Here is an 18,141-nt window from a genome sequence, read left to right as displayed (position 1 = left end):
AACTCATTTGTTATGAGGGCTGGGCGATATATGTCATAAAATGTAATGCCAGGGAGTGGATATGTAAACTTTATAAAGGATACAGACAAACACAAATAAAGAGGTTTTTTTTAAAAAAGATAAATAAAACATGCTTAAAATATTAGCAGTCTTACAATATGTTTATTTAACAGTTTCTGATAACTGACATCTCTTGCTCTGAATTATTGCCTCAAAATCTGGAGACAATGTCTGTGCTGTAGCAATCTAGAGTAGGCTGTTCAGGTGTTGTTCAGGTGTGCATCTGTAAAGTCGCAAACCTACTTTTGATTTATTGACATTCATTACCGAAATCCCATGGTCAATACTTTGAGCCTAAGACCCAGGGGAAAACATGATATGGCTGGGCATTGTGAACTTTTGTACATAAATTGCTTTGTTGGTAGTCAGCCAATGGAGAAAATAGAGGATTTGCTCTTTAGCTCCTGTGCAATTGAGCAAAGTGGCAAAGCAAGCTGTGATGCAGAAAGAACGAGAGAGGGAGAAGGAATCAGATGACAGTGAGTTGCTTGCGTGCCTGATAGGAGCCCTCTGGGGGCCTGATCTGGCCCTTGAACTACATGTTTGACACCCCTGAAATTCTAATATGAAAAGGGCTAAATTTTGAGAAGATGATCTCAAGAACAGAGCACCACCCATATACCCTTTGTCAAAGAGAAAAAAGATATACAGGGACAATTTTTACCTTGTATTAATGTCATCCAAAATAAAATAGACATCTGTCTATATTGTTTTCAGTACATTTATTAGAATCAAACCCCTAAAATAGTGGAGAACTATTTCCCAGTTTCTCAACAAAGACATTACATGGTAAGGAAAACAAAGATTCCTATCCCCCCTCATTTATGATTTTGATCACAAGAGAGATGAAGAAAGTTCTGCCTCTAAGAATGGAATAACAGGCTAACTTTCCTTATGTAATACAGACAAGGCTGATTCTGAACAAAGGTACCATTTTGAAAAACAGGTTAGGAAAACCAACACCTGGTCAAATTATAAGTCAGATAGGATTCCAAGCAGTTGTTTTATTTAGTGATAACTTGAACAAAGCAAACAGAAAATCCTGCTCATATGGCAAAGCTTTCAGAACACAGCAGGAAGACAACAGTGGCAGGATGAGCAGCTGATTCTAGCTGCGGCCCCAAGCCCTGCTTTGCCTATTGAGTCAATGAACAGACTGCAGCACATCTCTGCTCCCATGCCACAGATGTAAGCAAGGAAGCGGTCCCCTGGCTCTACTGTCTGTAACCTTCAGTCTGATGTTAGATGGGAATTTGCAGACCACCCTTTCTGAAAACCTCACCCATGTCTTTTCAAGCTTCACAATTCTGATATCTTGTTTACCCTGAGACAGAACACTCGTACAAAACTTCATGCTGCATCCAAGCGGCTACATCCATACTTATGCTTCTCAGTGTCAGAGAAGAGAGAATGATGACAGCTGACCCCCTCTTGCCAGAAAAAAAGGAAGTTTGCTTGTCATGTCACTTTGGTAAACTATTTTTCTCTCAAAAGACGAAAGCTCCCTTTTAGACCAAGTGTGCAGGAACTATTGGATAATAGATCAGTGAGGGATTCTTCAAATGAACTAGCAGCTTTTTCACCACAGATGTAATACTAAAAGTAGAATGCTTTCCAGGTTTGCTAAAGGTGGAATTCATTACACATAACAGAGTTTTAATTATTCTTTCAAATTGCAAATACTGTATTTATTCTTTGCCTTCTTGGGAGCTCTACAACATAAGACATCCCTCTTCCAGCATCTGTTCCAAATACAGACTTAAAGACACAGCCAGCAGCAAACATGTCAGAGTCCTTCATCATTGTACGTAGGAGCTGCTGGCTTGACGATGCTTTGGGCATTCATTTCCACAAGGGGGCGCCAAGAAACTTCTCCAGACAGCAGCAGGTCTTCTCCAGGCATAGCATCCAGATGCTGCACCTGACATTCACAAGATTAATACAAGTCACTCTGGGATTTATTAAAAAGATTCATGAATCTATTACACAACCACCAAAGGAGGCATAGCAGGGATAATTTTGAATCTGATTATATTTCTTGTTATTTGGGGCTAAAAGGGCAAATCAGTTGCCAAATAAGTGTTCTTAAGCAGACAAAGACAAAAGATATTATATGTATCTGAATTATCAGAGATCAGTTTGTCCTTTTCTAAAATAGGTGCAAAAGAAGATGAATTTTGGCCCAGAAGAAAAAGGAGGAGATTGGATTTATTCTCCATCTTCACTTGGAGTCTCAAAGTGGTTTACAATCTCCTTCCCTTCCTCTCCCCAAAATAGACACCCTGTGAGGCAAGTGGGGTTGAGAGATGGTTTGAGAACTGCTCTTGAGAGAATAGCTCTGAGAGAAATGTGACTGGCCCAAGTCCACCCAGCTGGCTGCATGTGGAGGAGTGAGGAATCAAACTGGGTTCTCCAGATTAGGAGTATGCTTCCATCTAGTGGAGCTAGTTTGTTCACAGCACATTTAGGCTGCCTAATTAGAAAAAAGTATGATAGAATTATCTCTGAAAGGTGGACAGAAGAATTTAGCAGTCTTTGAACAGAAAACACATGCATGAACCTGTCTTTTTGACCAAACTCAGTTTGCCTCTATAACATTTTAGGGATCTCTGTCTGACAAAGACAGATGTTTCTTATGCACTGTAAATGTTCGTGAATGGGCAGAGACACTGCAAAAATTACACCAGAAAACCAGTAAGAATTCAACAGGGCCATAAATCCTATGAAGAAATGTTCAGATTATAAAATGTATGCACTCTTGGTAGGCTATTTAAAATTTATAGTTTATCCTGAGGTGCAAGCCAAAGATCAAGATAAAACTTTATGACGGTAGCTCCAGTTATCACAAATTTGCATAATGAAACTTTTAAAATCTTGAATCTATTTCCAGCTCTGGGAACAAAATGCAGACCTCTTCAAAGAAACTACTTAACCAAGATGGATGATCAAGTGATGAAGGAATTCATCCGGGTATTCCTCTCTGTTCAGCTTCCTGCCCAGTTTTTCTGACCCAAGGCAATTTCCCTTTAGCAAACTGATGATGGTAGCTCCAGTATAAAGATAAGAACATTCAATACAGGGAGGCAGTGGAGTCAATATGACTGCTTTAACCAAATGGGAAGCATAAGCAACATGAGGCAGAATGAAAGGGAGTGACATTATATTGGTTTATGGGATAGCCATGCATTCTACTTAGAGGAGTGGGGTTTTTAACCTTGGCAAGTAAAGTACAGTACCATCTTCTCTCCAAACAGGTGATGCTGGAAGTGTTTCTTGCACAGATCCACAATGGCAGATTACACATTCCACTGTTATAGCAAAGTGCAGTTTGCAAAACAAAATTTCAAAATGTAGAGAAGGATCTGTAGTGAACGTATGGGATACGGAGATCTAATTAACAGGATGACAACATCATGCAAAAATGAGGGTTTAAATCTCAGTCTGCTACCTACATTTAACACTACACGAATCTATGAATTTATGCTGATGTAACAGGACTTTAATCTCTTAACCACTGTTAAGAGACCAGAAAAGTATACTCCCTTCTTCCAGCTTTTCAGTTTTCCTGTGCAAATTCCTTCACTTGCTTGTTGATTTACCTCAACAGACACCATTTAACACACCATTTCTTTCAGGGTTTCAAAACTCTGGTTAACATTATGCTTTACATAGTGTTAATCACAACTGTAATCTGTCCTAAGAGACATCTTGACCATAGTGAAGGTTAGCAGGGGAATTTGTAGTGATGGAAAGGCCATTCAATCACTCATGGGGCAAGGTATCAGGGCTTGTTAGATTAGCTCTGTTTGGGAAGCAAGTACAAATATTTCCATTCTTTGAAGAAAATATCCATATTCCAAACAGATTGCCCACCTGCTTGCGTATATATTCCACCATTATTTCTAGATGCCTTGGATCATCACACTGTTTATTAAACAGATTTCTCCAGATGGCTGCTGCAAGTACATGATCATCTGATAGGATTCCCTAAAATAAAGCAAAAAGGAAAATGGAGAAGACATAGGCTATAATCAATAGACCAGATTCAGGCTTAATTTATTCTTCTTCAACTGGACGCTTTGGTCAGGAAATACCATTTGAAATCAATGCAGCCAAATCCATGAAAAGTTGCAATTTTCAAAAAGCATATTCAATTCCATCCCCACCTCTCTTTTATTCACATATTATGTGTACAACTATGTGTATTTTGTGCATAAGCTGCTACTGGGAGTGGAATTTAGCAAATACAGCAATCTTCTATATTTCATGGCTGCAAAGATACATGTGGACGAATGCCCGGCTACTGGTCTAGCTGCAGCCTTCGATACAGCAGATCACACTATCCTGTTGAGGCATTTGAGGGCAGGTATGTATTGGAAGATGTACTTTGGACTGTTTCAAACTGTTGCTGACAGACAGGACTCCACCTTCGGAGACCAGCTATCTTCAGTGTGGGAGCTATCTTGTGGGATTCAACAAGGTGCAATCTTAGCTTCTATGTTATTCAATCTCTATATAAAATATTTAGGATAAATAATTTGTAGCCTTGCAATTGGATGTTATCAACATGCAAACAACACCCAACTCTGTATCTCTCTGTCCAAATCCCCTGGTGATGCAACAGAAGTGCTGAGCCACAGGCCGACTGCTACAGTCAAATGGTTGAAAGTAAACAAACTGAAACTGAACCCAAATTTATTTGTTTATGTTATTTATAGTCTGCCTTTACAAAGAGTAAGTCAATACAATTGACAGGAACATTCAGTGAACAATGCAATAGGAATTAGGACTGTAGAACCAAACAGCCTTTCTCCTGGGCATTTAAGCATGTTTAGCATAAATTAGTGATCTAAGGTGCATAAGGAAACTTTGAATTACAGCCTGCTGTCTTATACAGGAAAAGAGTTTATTGCTATAGATTAAGTAAGAGCACAAGAAAGAGAAAAAACTATCATGCCTCCTGGTTTATATATCTACAGAAAAGAACAAGGAACACAATACTAACTTAAACTAACACATGAAGCTGCTTTATACTGAATCAGACCCTTAGTCCATCAAAGTCAGTATTATCAACTCAGATTGGCAGCAGACCTCCAGGGTCAGGCAGAGGTCTTTCACATTACCTACTGCCAGGTCATTCAACTGGAAATGCCAAGGATTGAACCTGAGACTTTTTGCATGCCAAGCAGATGCTCTATCACTAAGCCACAGTCCCTTTACTTCAGACATTCCGCCCCCAGATGTCTGTGAACAAATATGCTTCCTGACACCCACCTAATCTATGGAGAGGAATCTGACCTCCAGCATTTGAACAAAGATCAATGGATGTTTCAGTCTTTTAACCTTCCCACCTTTGTTGGTGGGAAGCCTCTTTCCAATCCAGTTTTTGGGAACTTGTCCAATATGGGGAGGTGAATCCCAATCTCCCAGTCAACCACGGCAAATGGTTTTCTCTCTGCAGAAATACAGCTCTGCTCTCTCTCTCCTCTTGGTGCATTTTATGGCTCTCTTCTCTGGGAAAACAAACAGTTGACAGGATCCCAGGAACTACCTGATGTGCTTCAATGCACCTTACTCCTCCAAATCACAACATACACTTCTTATCGCTGTATGTATCACCCTACTATTTCTGCTTTGTTTAATATGTCATGTTAAAACTTATGCTTTGTTTCAATTTTGTCTCAGATTTCTAACTGGTTCCAGACACCAGCAATCCCAGTCCTATTACACTGCTTATTGGATGTGCCATCCTGTTGACTGTACTGATTTACACTGTATAATCTGCCTTGCAGAATATTGTCCAGAAAGAGCATAGGTTAGGCAGAAGAACACTTTACAAGCACATTGAATTAAATAGCACAAAATGAAGTTTGCAGAATCACAGATATTTGCCACAGAAATTAGGTCAATTTTGTGCAGAACTTGATAAAAAAAAGACAAAACATAGAACCCCTCACTTGTTTATTTTGTCTTTTATACATGTGGTGCTAATTGTGTAATTAGTATCACCTCATCATATCCAAAAAGTGCTGCATAGAAGTTTTCTGTCATCTTCTTCATACTTTCTTTCAGGGCAACAGAATCAATCTGAAAACAAAACAGCATAATTAAATTTTAAAGGACAGAGGAGGGCAACTAAGATAATTAGTGGACTGGAGTACTTTCCCTATGAGGAAAGGCTGGAGTCTGGGACTTTTCAGTTTAGAAAAGAGATGACTAAGGGAGGACACGATAGAGGTTTATAAAATTATGCACGGGGTGGAGAGAAAGAGAAATTTTTCACCCTCTGTCAAAATACTAGAAGTCAAGGGCATCCAATGAAGCAGGAGGTTCTAGGCAGACAAAAGGAAATACTACTTTACACAGAGAGTGATTAAAATATGGAATTCACTTGCAGGGGATGTAGTGATGGACATGGGAATAAACAGCTTTAAAAGGAGATTATTGCTCAGTAGGATTATTTCCTCAGTAGAGGAAAAAGATGGATCCATGGAGGATAAGTCTACCAGTGGCTATTAGCCATGTTGGCTAAGCGGAACCTCCCCATTCAGAGGCACTAAGCCTCTGAATCCCAGAGCCAGAAGGCAACATCAAGAGAGGAACTGGCTGTCCACAGTGTGAGACAGAATGTTGGACTACTGGTCTGATCCAGCAGGGTTGTTCTTATGTTCTTATTCAGCAAATCAAAGGTGAAAGCAACACATTTCTAAAAACTGAAATCTATTTCATCTAGATGTGATTTGGGTAGTTAAAAAACACAACCCTAGTAGAATCATAAAGTTGGCAGGTATCTCCAGGGTCATCTAGTCCAACCCCCTGCACAATGCAGGAAATCCACAAATACCTCCCCCCACGCTCCAGTTACCCCTCCTCCATGCCCAGAAGATTGCAATAAAACTAAACAAAAACCACCCTCCAGGGTCCCTGGCCAAACTGGGTCAGGATTGGGCAGAAGTAGTGTTTCTGAACAAAAGAATTACCCAGAATGGGAGCTGTGGGAAATATAGGAAGGGGGGATGCATGTTCAAATGCCCAACCCTGCCTGCCTTTGTACAGGCCATACACTGTCATACATCTAATGCTGAGCCTGGCCCTCAACATGCCAATCAAAAATTTTGCACAATGAAGCCTGGTAAGGTCAGGGAAGATTGGGGGAAAATCCTAAATTGGAAAAAAAATCTGATTTTTTTTAAAAAAATTGGGGGTCAGGGGAACCTTCCCAAACAGGGGCTAACAGCAGGTTGCAGGATCTCAGTTGGCATGCAGGGCCTTGCGGGGGGGGGGGGATCAACAGTTGCAGGTCTCGGGAGGGGAACTGAGGGGGGGCAAGGCAGCTGGCAACAGCAGTTGCCAGGACACAGAGAAACTGTAAGTCTGTGGTAGTCCCAGGGTGTTTGGGCTTGGAAGAGGGAAAAGGCACCAACAGAACAAGGCAGGAAGAGGAAGCAGGAACTAGCACTGGGGAGTAAAAAGGACAAGGCTGAAGGAGGTCATGGGAGGAAAGAGGTGGCAGCAGTGCAAGGAAGCAAGTGGCCAAGAAGAGATACAGGAGGGCAAGGAGAGGAAGGCAACTGAGCAGGAAGAGTAAGGTGTTAGAGGAAAAAGCAGAGACCAGGACGGGGATTTCCGCATGAGTTTCTTGCGGGTTTCAACTTGAATACTTTCAATGTGGAACTGAAGTGGGAAGTGTCCCTATCCAGGAGAGGCTTCCTATTTCTGAAAGGTAGTTCCATATGGAATATGCGCAGCACAAAACATTCCACACTAATATCCTGTATCTCAGTGAGAAAAACATCAAGCCAAACTCAGAATAAGCGCTGAACAAAAATCATGTGAGGCCCTACAGTTGAATGGGATGCCATGAGAGAGAACATGCAGGCACGCACAGTTACTGAATATTTGTCTTACAGAATATCTAACCAGCATGATCTGAGGAGTTGCAGAATCTGCTTCACAAAGGAAACCATGAATACCTCCATACACTAACTTCGGTGCTTTGATAAAACAGAGCACTATTGCTTCATCAATGATGTCATCAAAGTCCTATTAATATGCATATAGCCTGTGGTTATTGCCTTGTAATAATTTCTCCCTCAAACAGCTAATTAGTTCATGTCATACTATCAAACCTATGGCTTATATATATTCTTCCATTAAACTGCTATTCTTCATAACTTTCTTTTTATAATACACGCATACAGTGCAACCACAAGGGGGGAAAGTTCTTTTATGTCTGTTACTCATATTTTTCCATTTATATAAACTATTAAAATTCATGCATATATTTTATAGGCTATCAAAATTTGGTCACTGGGCTATTACTGAACGTTTAATGAAAAACTGCTAAATAGAAGAAATCACAGGGTTAAATGATGACTGCAACCCCTGTAATGACTTAATTAAAACTTTATTGAGTACATAAACTATGATGTCACTTTTAGCCAACCAGGCTCGAACTTTCGAGGCATGTCGGAGACCATGGCTTTTCTCAATAGAACATACTCCTAACTAAGCAGCATTTCTATGCTCTAATAAGGGGGAACAGGTCTCATGTAACACACTCAATAAATTATCCCTCCATTTTTAAAACAAACAAATTCCATGAGTTATAATATATTTGCCATGCACTTTTTATGACATAATAAAAATGTTACCTTAAGGATTACTTAACACATACTACAAATGTTACAGCAGGCAATTGCAAGGGGGGCAAAGAAAATAAACAGCACCATTACAGGGACAAGTCCTGGACTTTGCATCCCTAGGGGAGCAGCTCACTATATAAAAGCAAAAGGCAGCAGCAGCAGCCTTATGCTAGTAAGAAAGAGATTAATAAGAAGATAACAAAGTTAAGCAAACATGGCAATAAATATAATGTGACTCTAGCACTGAAAGGGGGGACAGCGTCCTGGATAACATCATTAAAAAATAATAAAGGGCTGGCACAGTATTTGGAGGCAATCAGAGAAACACTATCTTATTAAAGCAAACTAAAAGAAGGGTTCTTTTGAAACATTCCTTTTTTAATCCTGTCTTCTTATCAAGAGCAAACTTCAGTACCTTAAAGTAATGGTAAGGGCTACACTGACTATAAAGTTGTGTCAAGTGGCATGTACGATTTAAAATAACTATTCAGTGATTGCCATAGGATTCCCCCTGCTAGTCAAAACCACAGCACATTTTTTGTTAAAAGCAAACCTTGGATTATCAATATTCCAGTACCTGCCTTGATTAAAAGGAGATGAAGAACTTTAAAAGGCCTTACAAACAACACTAGTGGGTCAATGTAAGAACAGCCCTGCTGGATCAGACCAGTGGTTTGTTTAGTCCAGCGCCGTTTCACACAGTGGCCTACCAGTTTTTCTTGGAGGGTCAACAACCAGCACACAGAGGATACGCTTTCCCCAGATAGTGCTTCCTAATACTGATAATTCAAAAATTCATTGCCTTTCTATAAGGAGGTTCCCTTTAGTCACCACAGCTAGCAACTAGTGGGTTCTGGGACCTCTGGAAGGTCATTCCAAGGAATGAATCAAAAGTTCCATTCAAAAATTCTACTTCTAAAATAGGTTCTGGATCTCTCAGCCTGAGGAATTCTAGTGTACTAATTCAAAAATATGTTTAGGTGTATGAACCATTTCACATTTAATCTACCAGGTTCCTGAGCCTGCAATTTACATCTAATTCAATCTACAGTAATATAAATAAGTAGTGCTTCAATCCCTCCTGCTGTATTAAGTTATATTTGAACACTGCACTTAGAAAAATGCAAGATTTAGCTTTGAAATGTTGTCAAATGTTGTGTAAAATTTTGCTGCTTCTAGCAATGCAGACAATTTAGATGGAATACAGTTTTGCTTTCTTAAAGCACTTCTCCTGCCCAAGGCATCATACTCACGCTTGCTACAAAACAGTTAACAGTTAAATATTTTCTTGCCAATATTTTAAGAGTGTAGAAGGTTCCAAATTGCTGGTAAAATAAACAATGCCAGACTGTGAAAACTCCTGGCTGCCATGCTCTCTGATGTTAACAAGAGTTTCTTTATTACTGTAACCTTTCTGAAGTGAATAAAAATTATTTCTCTGCCCTACTTCTGCCCTCAAGTAAAAGAAAAAGAACGAAAGTGAACCACAAAAAGTTACACAGTACGAAGTCTAGAGTACTGAAGAATTCTCATTTTAAATGTCTATTTATACCTTATTATATATATATTGTTCCCCAGTTTAGAAGTCCAATGTTTCATCAGTACAAAAGTTTCTGATTTTGCAATTCTCCAACAATTTATTGATTTCTATTGAATGAAAGATTACAAGGGACACTTTGATGTTTCCCCCTGATATGTTCTGCAGCCAGAAAGTTATTTTTCCACCTAATATTTTGGGAAAGGGGCATTGCTCCTTCGTTTGAGGCAAAAAATTGCCACAACTGGTGAAGTAACTATGCTAAAGCACAAATTGATTTTTCGAAATACATTTTCTGTACAGGCTTTTCCAGGGCATGATCTAGCTCAAATCAGATACTTTTAAGTTCTACAGGAGAGAATGAGGCATACATGTAACTTTTTTGCTGAAATCAACACAACTGAAGAGCATTAAACTTTGGCTAGATTGCACATTCATGGTTTAATTTTTGTTAACCTACAATCAGGATTTGAAAAAAAAAATCTAGAACAGACGATAGCATACCATGCCCTCACCTTTGGGCATTAGTCAAGGTTTTTTAGTGATTACTCAACTAAGAAGAAGTATATTTATTTATTTTTAGAACAGAAGAGAACATAAATATATTATCCTCCTAAGGTTTACTTTAAAATTCTCAATGAATTCTTAATTTTAAAAATTCATTAGATGGAAACACTGGACTCAAGATGAGTGTTTCTTATCATCAGTGGATTCAAAGGTATCCTTGTGTGGGTTCTGCCTTCTCCTTGCTCCATTGTCAGGACACATGCACTTAATTCCCCCCATCCCAGTTCATGTCTTACCAGGCTTCTCAGGAAGATGGATCCACCTCGGGAAGAACAATCATGGATGAACACTGACTACTACCTAGAGACCTGTAACTGGAGATATTGTGAGCCTAATTGTCCCAGACAGTCTCTCTATCAACCTAGGGAGTTTCTCTCCCATTCCTTCTCCAGCAAGTAGGGTGGGGAAGGATACCTTCCAGATGACTGATGAAAAGACACCCTCAAGGTAAATTCAATGTTTTGTTCTCCATTAGTGCAGGAAGATACCTTTGTATGAGTTAATTCAAATCTCTATTATCCTAGATGATAAAATAGAGAGAAATTATTGAGGAATTACCTTTTGGAGGACTTTTTTGACAAACACAGCTGAGGCAAACGTGTCTATTCTGTAGTGTCTCATAAAAGTAGAAGTCGGGGCCCAAGTTGCTGCCCTAGAAATTTCAACAATGGACAGACTGGTGTAGAGGGCTGCAGAAGTAGCGGCTTCTCTCATAAAATATGGTAACAGAAGATGCTGAATATCATAAGCCAAGAAAATCCATGTATTGAGTTAAGGAAGAAATGAACAAGATATTGAAGTTCTGAAGGCTGCTGTTCTCATAAGGTAGATGCAGTTATGCCAGTCATGTTCTTTAGGAATGCCTGTGATGAGGACAGAATGAAGAATGGTGGCTCTCCTGTCCCCTGTAGAACAAAGCTAACTTTCTTGTATATAGGAGGGATCAGTGTGTAAGCTCACCAAATTCCCAAGAAGAACAGCCTGTCTCTGATCAAGACAGCAGGAAGTTCAGAAATCCTCCAAAATTACAGTTACAAGAAAGGCTATTTTGAAAGATGGATTTTTAATTGGAACTGATCTTGTGTAGAACTTTCAACACCTGAATGGGAGGACTGGAGAGGGCTTTCCCCTTAGAAAAGACTTTATATGACTGTGTCTGGAAAGAGGTAGTTCTGCAATGGGCCAGAGAACTGATGAGAGGGCTAACACCTGACACCCAGGGCTTTTTTTGAGCAGAAATGCAGTTCCGGCTGGCTTGGCATCAGGGGGTGTAGCCTAACATGCAAATAAATTCCTGCTGGGCTTTTTCATAAAAAGCCCTGTGTGAAACAATGTTAATGTCAGGGGGTGTTGCCTAAACCTGTGGAAAGGGATCTGTTGAGGCTGGGTGAGTGGGCGTCAACATGGCAGATGAGGTTCAATGTGGCCAAGTGCAAAGTAATGCACATTGGGACCAAGAATCCCAGCTACAAATACAAGTTGATGGGGTGTGAACTGGCAGAGACTGACCAAGAGAGAGATCTTGGGGTCGTGGTAGATAACTCACTGAAAATGTCAAGACAGTGTGCAATTGCAATAAAAAAAGGCCAACGCCATGCTGGGAATTATTAGGAAGGGAATTGAAAACAAATCAGCCAGTATCATAATGCCCCTGTATAAATCGATGGTGCGGTCTCATTTGGAATACTGTGTGCAATTCTGGTCACGGCACCTCAAAAAGGATATTATAGCATTGGAAAAAGTGCAGAAAAGGGCAACTAGAATGATTAAAGGGTTGGAACACTTTCCCTATGAAGAAAAGTTAAAACTCGTGGGGCTCTTTAGCTTGGAGAAACGTCGGCTGCGGGGTGACATGATAGAGGTTTACAAGATTATGCATGGGATGGAGAAAGTAGAGAAAGAAGTCCTTTTCTCCCTTTCTCACAATACAAGAACTTGTGGGCATTCAATTAAATTGCTGAGCAGTCAGGTTAAAACGGATAAAAGGAAGTACTTTTTCACCCAAAGGGTGATTAACATGTGGAATTCATTGCCACAGGAGGTGGTGGCGGCTACAAGCATAGCCAGCTTCAAGAGGGGATTGGATAAAAATATTGAGCAGAGGTCCATCAGCGGCTATTAGCCATAGTGTGTGTTTGTGTGTGTGTGTGTGTGTATATATATATATATATATATATATATATATATTATTTTTTTTTTGGCCACTGTGTGACACAGAGTGTTGGACTGGACGGGCCATTGACCTGATCCAACATGGCTTCTCTTATGTTCTTAATATGCAAATGAATTCCTGCTGGGCTTTTTCTACAAAAAAAAGCCCTGCTGACACCAAAGTGTTAGGCACTGATCCAGGCCATCCTGGAGGAAGCAAAGGACTTCTGGTACACTTGCTGCAGGTGCTCTAGTTTTCTTTCTGCGGCACAACCTGTGGAAAGCTTTTGCAAGTGGCGGCATAGATCTTCTAGGCCAGGGGTGTCAAACATACAGCCTGTGGGCCAGATCAGGCCCAAAGAGGGCTCCATTTAGGCCCTCCAGTAACTGGCTGTCGTCTGCTTCATTTTCCTTTGCTTGCTTTTTTCGGCTGCCATTTTGTGTTTCTCCCCGGACAGGCCTGAGCAGCAAAGCAACCCTTCCCTCTCCCCCCTCCCTTTTCCCAAAGGGAGGAGGAGAGAGAAGCAGCCTCAGCCAATGAGGGAGCTTGGCTCTATAGCTCTGTTGGATGATTAAGTTTGCCAGGCTCAATTAATCACCCTGCAGAGCTACTGAGACAAGCCTCTCTTCCTTATAATGAATGGCTGAGGCTCCTCCCCATCCTCATGCCCCAGGGAAGGAAAGAAAGAGCCAGAGCTTCTTTTGCCAGTCCCCACCATCAGGAGAGCTACAAAGAGTTCTTTTAAGACTAGCAATGTTTTACTGAAGGTATGAGCTTTTTGCCTTGCTACAGAGAGAGAGAGCGAGTTTTGTTGGGCTTGTTATGGGTGTAACTGGATTCCTCTCCTCTTTTTCACTGTACTCATGGCCTCCAGTTTCTCTCAATAGGGAAGCATGTGAACTATTTAGAAAAGAAATATCAAAATTAGGCTGAGTGTGTGTTCCACCCCAGATTTACCCAGCAAATTTTCCTTAATTTTTCTTTCACATTTCCCTTTGATGGGGGTCTTGAATTTAGACTTACCAGATAGTAGGCTGACACTGACCACTGTACCTGGCTGTCTCTCTGTACTTGTAGTAGTTTTTTTGGGGGAAGTTGTTTTATTTTTTTTTAGTTGTAGTCATTTTTCTGGGGGAAATTATAGTTTTGTAAACAAGCACATAGCCCTCAGTCTGTGCCATGGTGCCTTCTCACGTTCTTGACTAGTGCGTGAAGCAACTTCTGGTCAAAAGCTCACAGTGTCCAGCTGCTTCATGTTCCTCTGGGTCTTAGCCTCAAAGCATTGACCATGAGATATCTGTAATGAATGTCAATGAATCAAAAGTAAGTTTGCAACTTACAGATGTGTACACCTGAACAGTACATATTCAAGACTGGTACAGCACATTGTCTGCAGTTTTTGATGTAATAATTCATAGCAAGAGGTGACATTTATCAGAGACTGTAAAACAAAATATTGCAAGTGTGCTAATATTTTAAGCATGTTTTATTTTAAGTTAAAAAAATCTTTAATTGTGTGTTTGTGCCCTTTATAAAGTTTATATGTCTGCTACCTGGCATTACATTTTATGATACACATGGCCTGGCCAGACAAGGTCTCATTTATGTCAAATCCAGCCCTCATAACAAATGAGTTTGACACCACAGTTCTAGACAGAGAGCCTCTTAGAAGCCAAGCTCACTTTAATGACTTTTCTGGATAGCCATGTCACTGTAGTGCCCTCCTCCTAATTTCCATGCGGACAAGCAGAGCCAATCGGATCAGAAGGGAATACAGGATCCTATAGGAGAATGTGATATTGTTGGATGAGGATGCAAGTCTTCTGGCACGTGTAAGAGTAATACAAGACAGATTGCTCTTAACTTCAGCAAAACTGATGCTTTTTCTCTGTCACTCAACTTCCCTTGAGTGACCAAGTGATGGCAATATGCTCCCAAGAAGACTGGCGTCTGTTGTGATTTCCACTCTGGGTAGTTCTGGAAATGGACTCAGATGGGAGTTCCAGAACCAACACTGGAAGAAGCAGTATATACTGAGTGGAACCATTATGCTCCCTGTGATGATATTGAAAGATACCTCACTGATAGGGCAGTAGGAGCCACTGAAGGGGATGAGAATGGAATCAGGCTCATGGCAGTTTCCAGACAGGAGATCATAAGGCCCAGCATGTATGTCAGGGCCATCAGTGCACAGATGTGTAGGAGGGGAGCAATTGCTGCCTTGAGGGTGAGGTGATTTTCTTCTGGAAGGGAGACAATGGATTGTCTGTTCACTTCCCTAGATGTGAAAGCATGAGGTTGCTCTTTAATAGATCACCAGGAACCCATGGGAGTGGAGGACCTATAGGGTTGCTTGGATGTTCCAGAGGTCCTGTGATCTGGTTGTGATCTCATTTGAAAGTTGTTCACATAGAAGATGTGTATACTCTGTGTCCTGAGATAGGCCACTAGTGCGGCCATCAACTTGGTGAAGACTCAGAAGGAAAAGGATAGCCCAGATTGAAGGGCCTCATATTGAAAGTGTTGGTGGCCACAGGTAAAGTGAAGGTATAGTCTGGAGCTTGGATGCATGGGAACATGTAAGGAAGCCTCCTGGAGATATGAAGGCTAAATAATCAACTATCTGGACACTCTACTATGGCCATGCTTGGGTGTGGCCTTTACTTAGGCATACGCGCCAGGTACATCTATTCTTTGTTTGAGGGATGCCTGGGGTTCTCTGATTCTAAAATCAGAAATATGCTGTTATCCAATTCTAACCCCCAATTCACATCTAATTGTGCCAAATTCTTGGCGGCAGCTAGGAGAATTCGTGAGGATTATGTAACGAAGGGGTCTTGAATTATTTTTGAATATTCCCAAGCTTGTATTTTACTTTATCCTAATTCCTGAGTATTCTGTATACCACCATAAATGCTATTGAAACTGAAACAAATTCAGAGACCAAGCATAAAGTTGCCCAATTTTGCTCCTGTGGAATTAAATTGCACTTTATGGTTCCTACAAGCCATTCTTGAGGTATTAGGTTGTAATGTTAATCAGTGTATTCTAGTTAATATTTAACTGGAGCTGTACAATCTTTTAATTTTTTATCTTTTGTACCATATCTAATAAGTTAGAAGATGTCAGACCAGTATTTTTTTTGTCACATCTCTTTATTCATATTAATGTCCATTATTTTATCTATACATTTATATTTTTTCATATCATATGTTTTACCTATTTAGGTCCCTCTAGATTTTTACAATTTTTCTGGGGGTGTTGTTGGTCTGCATTGTACTGTGTATTTGGTCATGGACCGTAATAAAGCAAATTGAATTGAATTGAATCTCCTCCTTCTCATGAATCTGTTGAAGTGTATTAGGATTAGCAATCTAGAATTGCCCTCTGATCACCATTTTCTTAGGTACGACAAACATTATTAATTTTTTAGGACTTATTTCTTTCTCTGGGTTCAGTTCTATGGCTTGGATCTTCAGCAGTTTATTGATGGCTTGGAACATAAGTTGATGTTCTGGCTTGTTAAATTCTGAGGACAGAACAAACTTTTTTCTTGGAGGATGGAGGTGGTCTGTGATATACCCTCAACTGATACTTTGGCACACTCACTTGTCCTGGGTGGAACAAAACTAAGCAGTGAGGTGAAGGACTGAAGTCAGCCTTCTATTGTGGTGTCAGGAATTGAAGGAATTCTTTCCACACTTGCTGGCTGAGGGGCCCTGGGACGAGGAGGTGGGCCTGTAGGTGAATCAGGAACTGTTCCCACCCCACTTATAGAATCTAGAATCTCTGGAGTCTCTATCCAAGAAAAGAAAGATACTTTGGCCTGATCTGCTGGATCTATTGTTGCCATTTTTGGAAGAAAATGGTATTACGTTCTTCTGTTCCACTATCTCCACCATGACTTCATCCAGTGCTACGTCTTCAAAGAATTCTCTCCTGGTAAAGGACAACACAGAGGTTGTTCTTTGAGAAGTGATCACCTATTACATGCTACTGGCTCCAGACTGCATCTAAAAACAATTTTTTTTTACTAGGTGAGAAAAGTAAACAACTGAATTACCATTCAAGACACAAATACCTGACCAGGACAACACGTTATTTAAAATGAGGCTCTGAATTATATCTCTGACTTAGATCACAGATATTGATTATAAAAAACAATTTCAAATTGGTCCAATTTTAAGAAATAACTGTATTATCATTGTAATATCTGGAGCCGCTGAGTAACAAAATTGTTTGACTACTGAAGGCGGCCAATTGGCTGAAGCACATTTATTATGGTCACTAATGGTCTATGTCTGAGGTAACTAAGATTTTATTCTGATCTGAGGTTACTATTTGGGCCTACATTTGTTTTTATCTAATTTGTAATAATACAGGTATTTTTGTATATTTGGAAATATTTATGTCTTATGTTTAGATAAGGAACTACTGGCCCTCACATTCCTGCTAATCTTAGACCAGACAAGACCTTTTCCAGAAGATGCAAAAAATCCTCCTAGAATAGCTTGGTAAATGCTGGGGAAGAAGTTGTGCCTTCCTCTGACCACTCTCTCTCTTTATCTGAAGTCATGGAATGTGAAGCAACATTGCAGTGCAGTCACTGCAAATGGCCAGAGGGGGCAGAGGGTCTATGGGGTTGAGTGCTGGCCTCATGGTCTGCTTGGCCTAGAACAGAGGCTATGATGCCTGGTCCTTTGGGAAATTCTGGGATCTGGGAAATAAGAGTCAGATTCCTCAGAAGAATGCCTCTAGCATCTGCTGGATCCCTTTTCTTTTTCCTCCTGTGGAAGAGGTGCAAGAACAGCAAGGAGAGGAGGAGGAGGAATCCTCATCCATCTGCCTATGGTGTCTCCTTTTTCACAACTCCCTCCCCCCTGTTTCCCCTTCATCACTTGCTTAGTAATGTAGGTGCAGAAGTCTGGGTGGAATGAAGCCATGTTGATTATGACTGGCGGTGGGAGGAGAGGGAAAGCCACCCTCTGAAGGCAAATGAGGCCCCCTTCACTGTCTTAGGGAACCTTTCCTGTGACCAAGTCCTTTCAGCACTAGTACTTGCCAGGGCCTCCTGGCTTTATGTACTTTATGTAGCCTTTAATATTGAGTGAGGCTTTACGTTCTTTATGTAGCCTTTAATATTGAGGTGAGAAGTGTTGGATCAGATGAGCTGCAGATGG

At 40.5% G+C, this 18,141-nt stretch overlaps 1 protein-coding gene across 4 annotated transcripts in view; it reads right to left on the bottom strand.

The window, feature by feature from the left end:
• Positions 1–767: 767 nt before the first annotated feature.
• Positions 768–18,141, bottom strand: part of LOC132566240 (ubiquinol-cytochrome-c reductase complex assembly factor 1) — a 65,489-nt gene continuing 48,115 nt past the window's right edge. For all 4 annotated transcript variants that reach the window (XM_060231067.1, XM_060231069.1, XM_060231066.1 and 1 more), the window contains exons 8-10: positions 6,070–6,147; positions 3,934–4,047; positions 768–1,981 (exon numbers count right to left, since the gene is read on the bottom strand). In XM_060231067.1, the coding sequence (XP_060087050.1) occupies positions 1,847–1,981; positions 3,934–4,047; positions 6,070–6,147 (327 nt within the window). In that variant the 3' untranslated portion in view covers positions 768–1,846. The remainder of the gene's footprint in view (positions 1,982–3,933; positions 4,048–6,069; positions 6,148–18,141) is intronic.

Source organism: Heteronotia binoei, chromosome 2 (assembly GCF_032191835.1).
Source record: "Heteronotia binoei isolate CCM8104 ecotype False Entrance Well chromosome 2, APGP_CSIRO_Hbin_v1, whole genome shotgun sequence".
NCBI lineage: Eukaryota > Metazoa > Chordata > Lepidosauria > Squamata > Gekkonidae > Heteronotia > Heteronotia binoei.
Note: the sequence above shows the minus strand (reverse complement) of the source record. Positions and strands in the feature narration are given on the sequence as shown.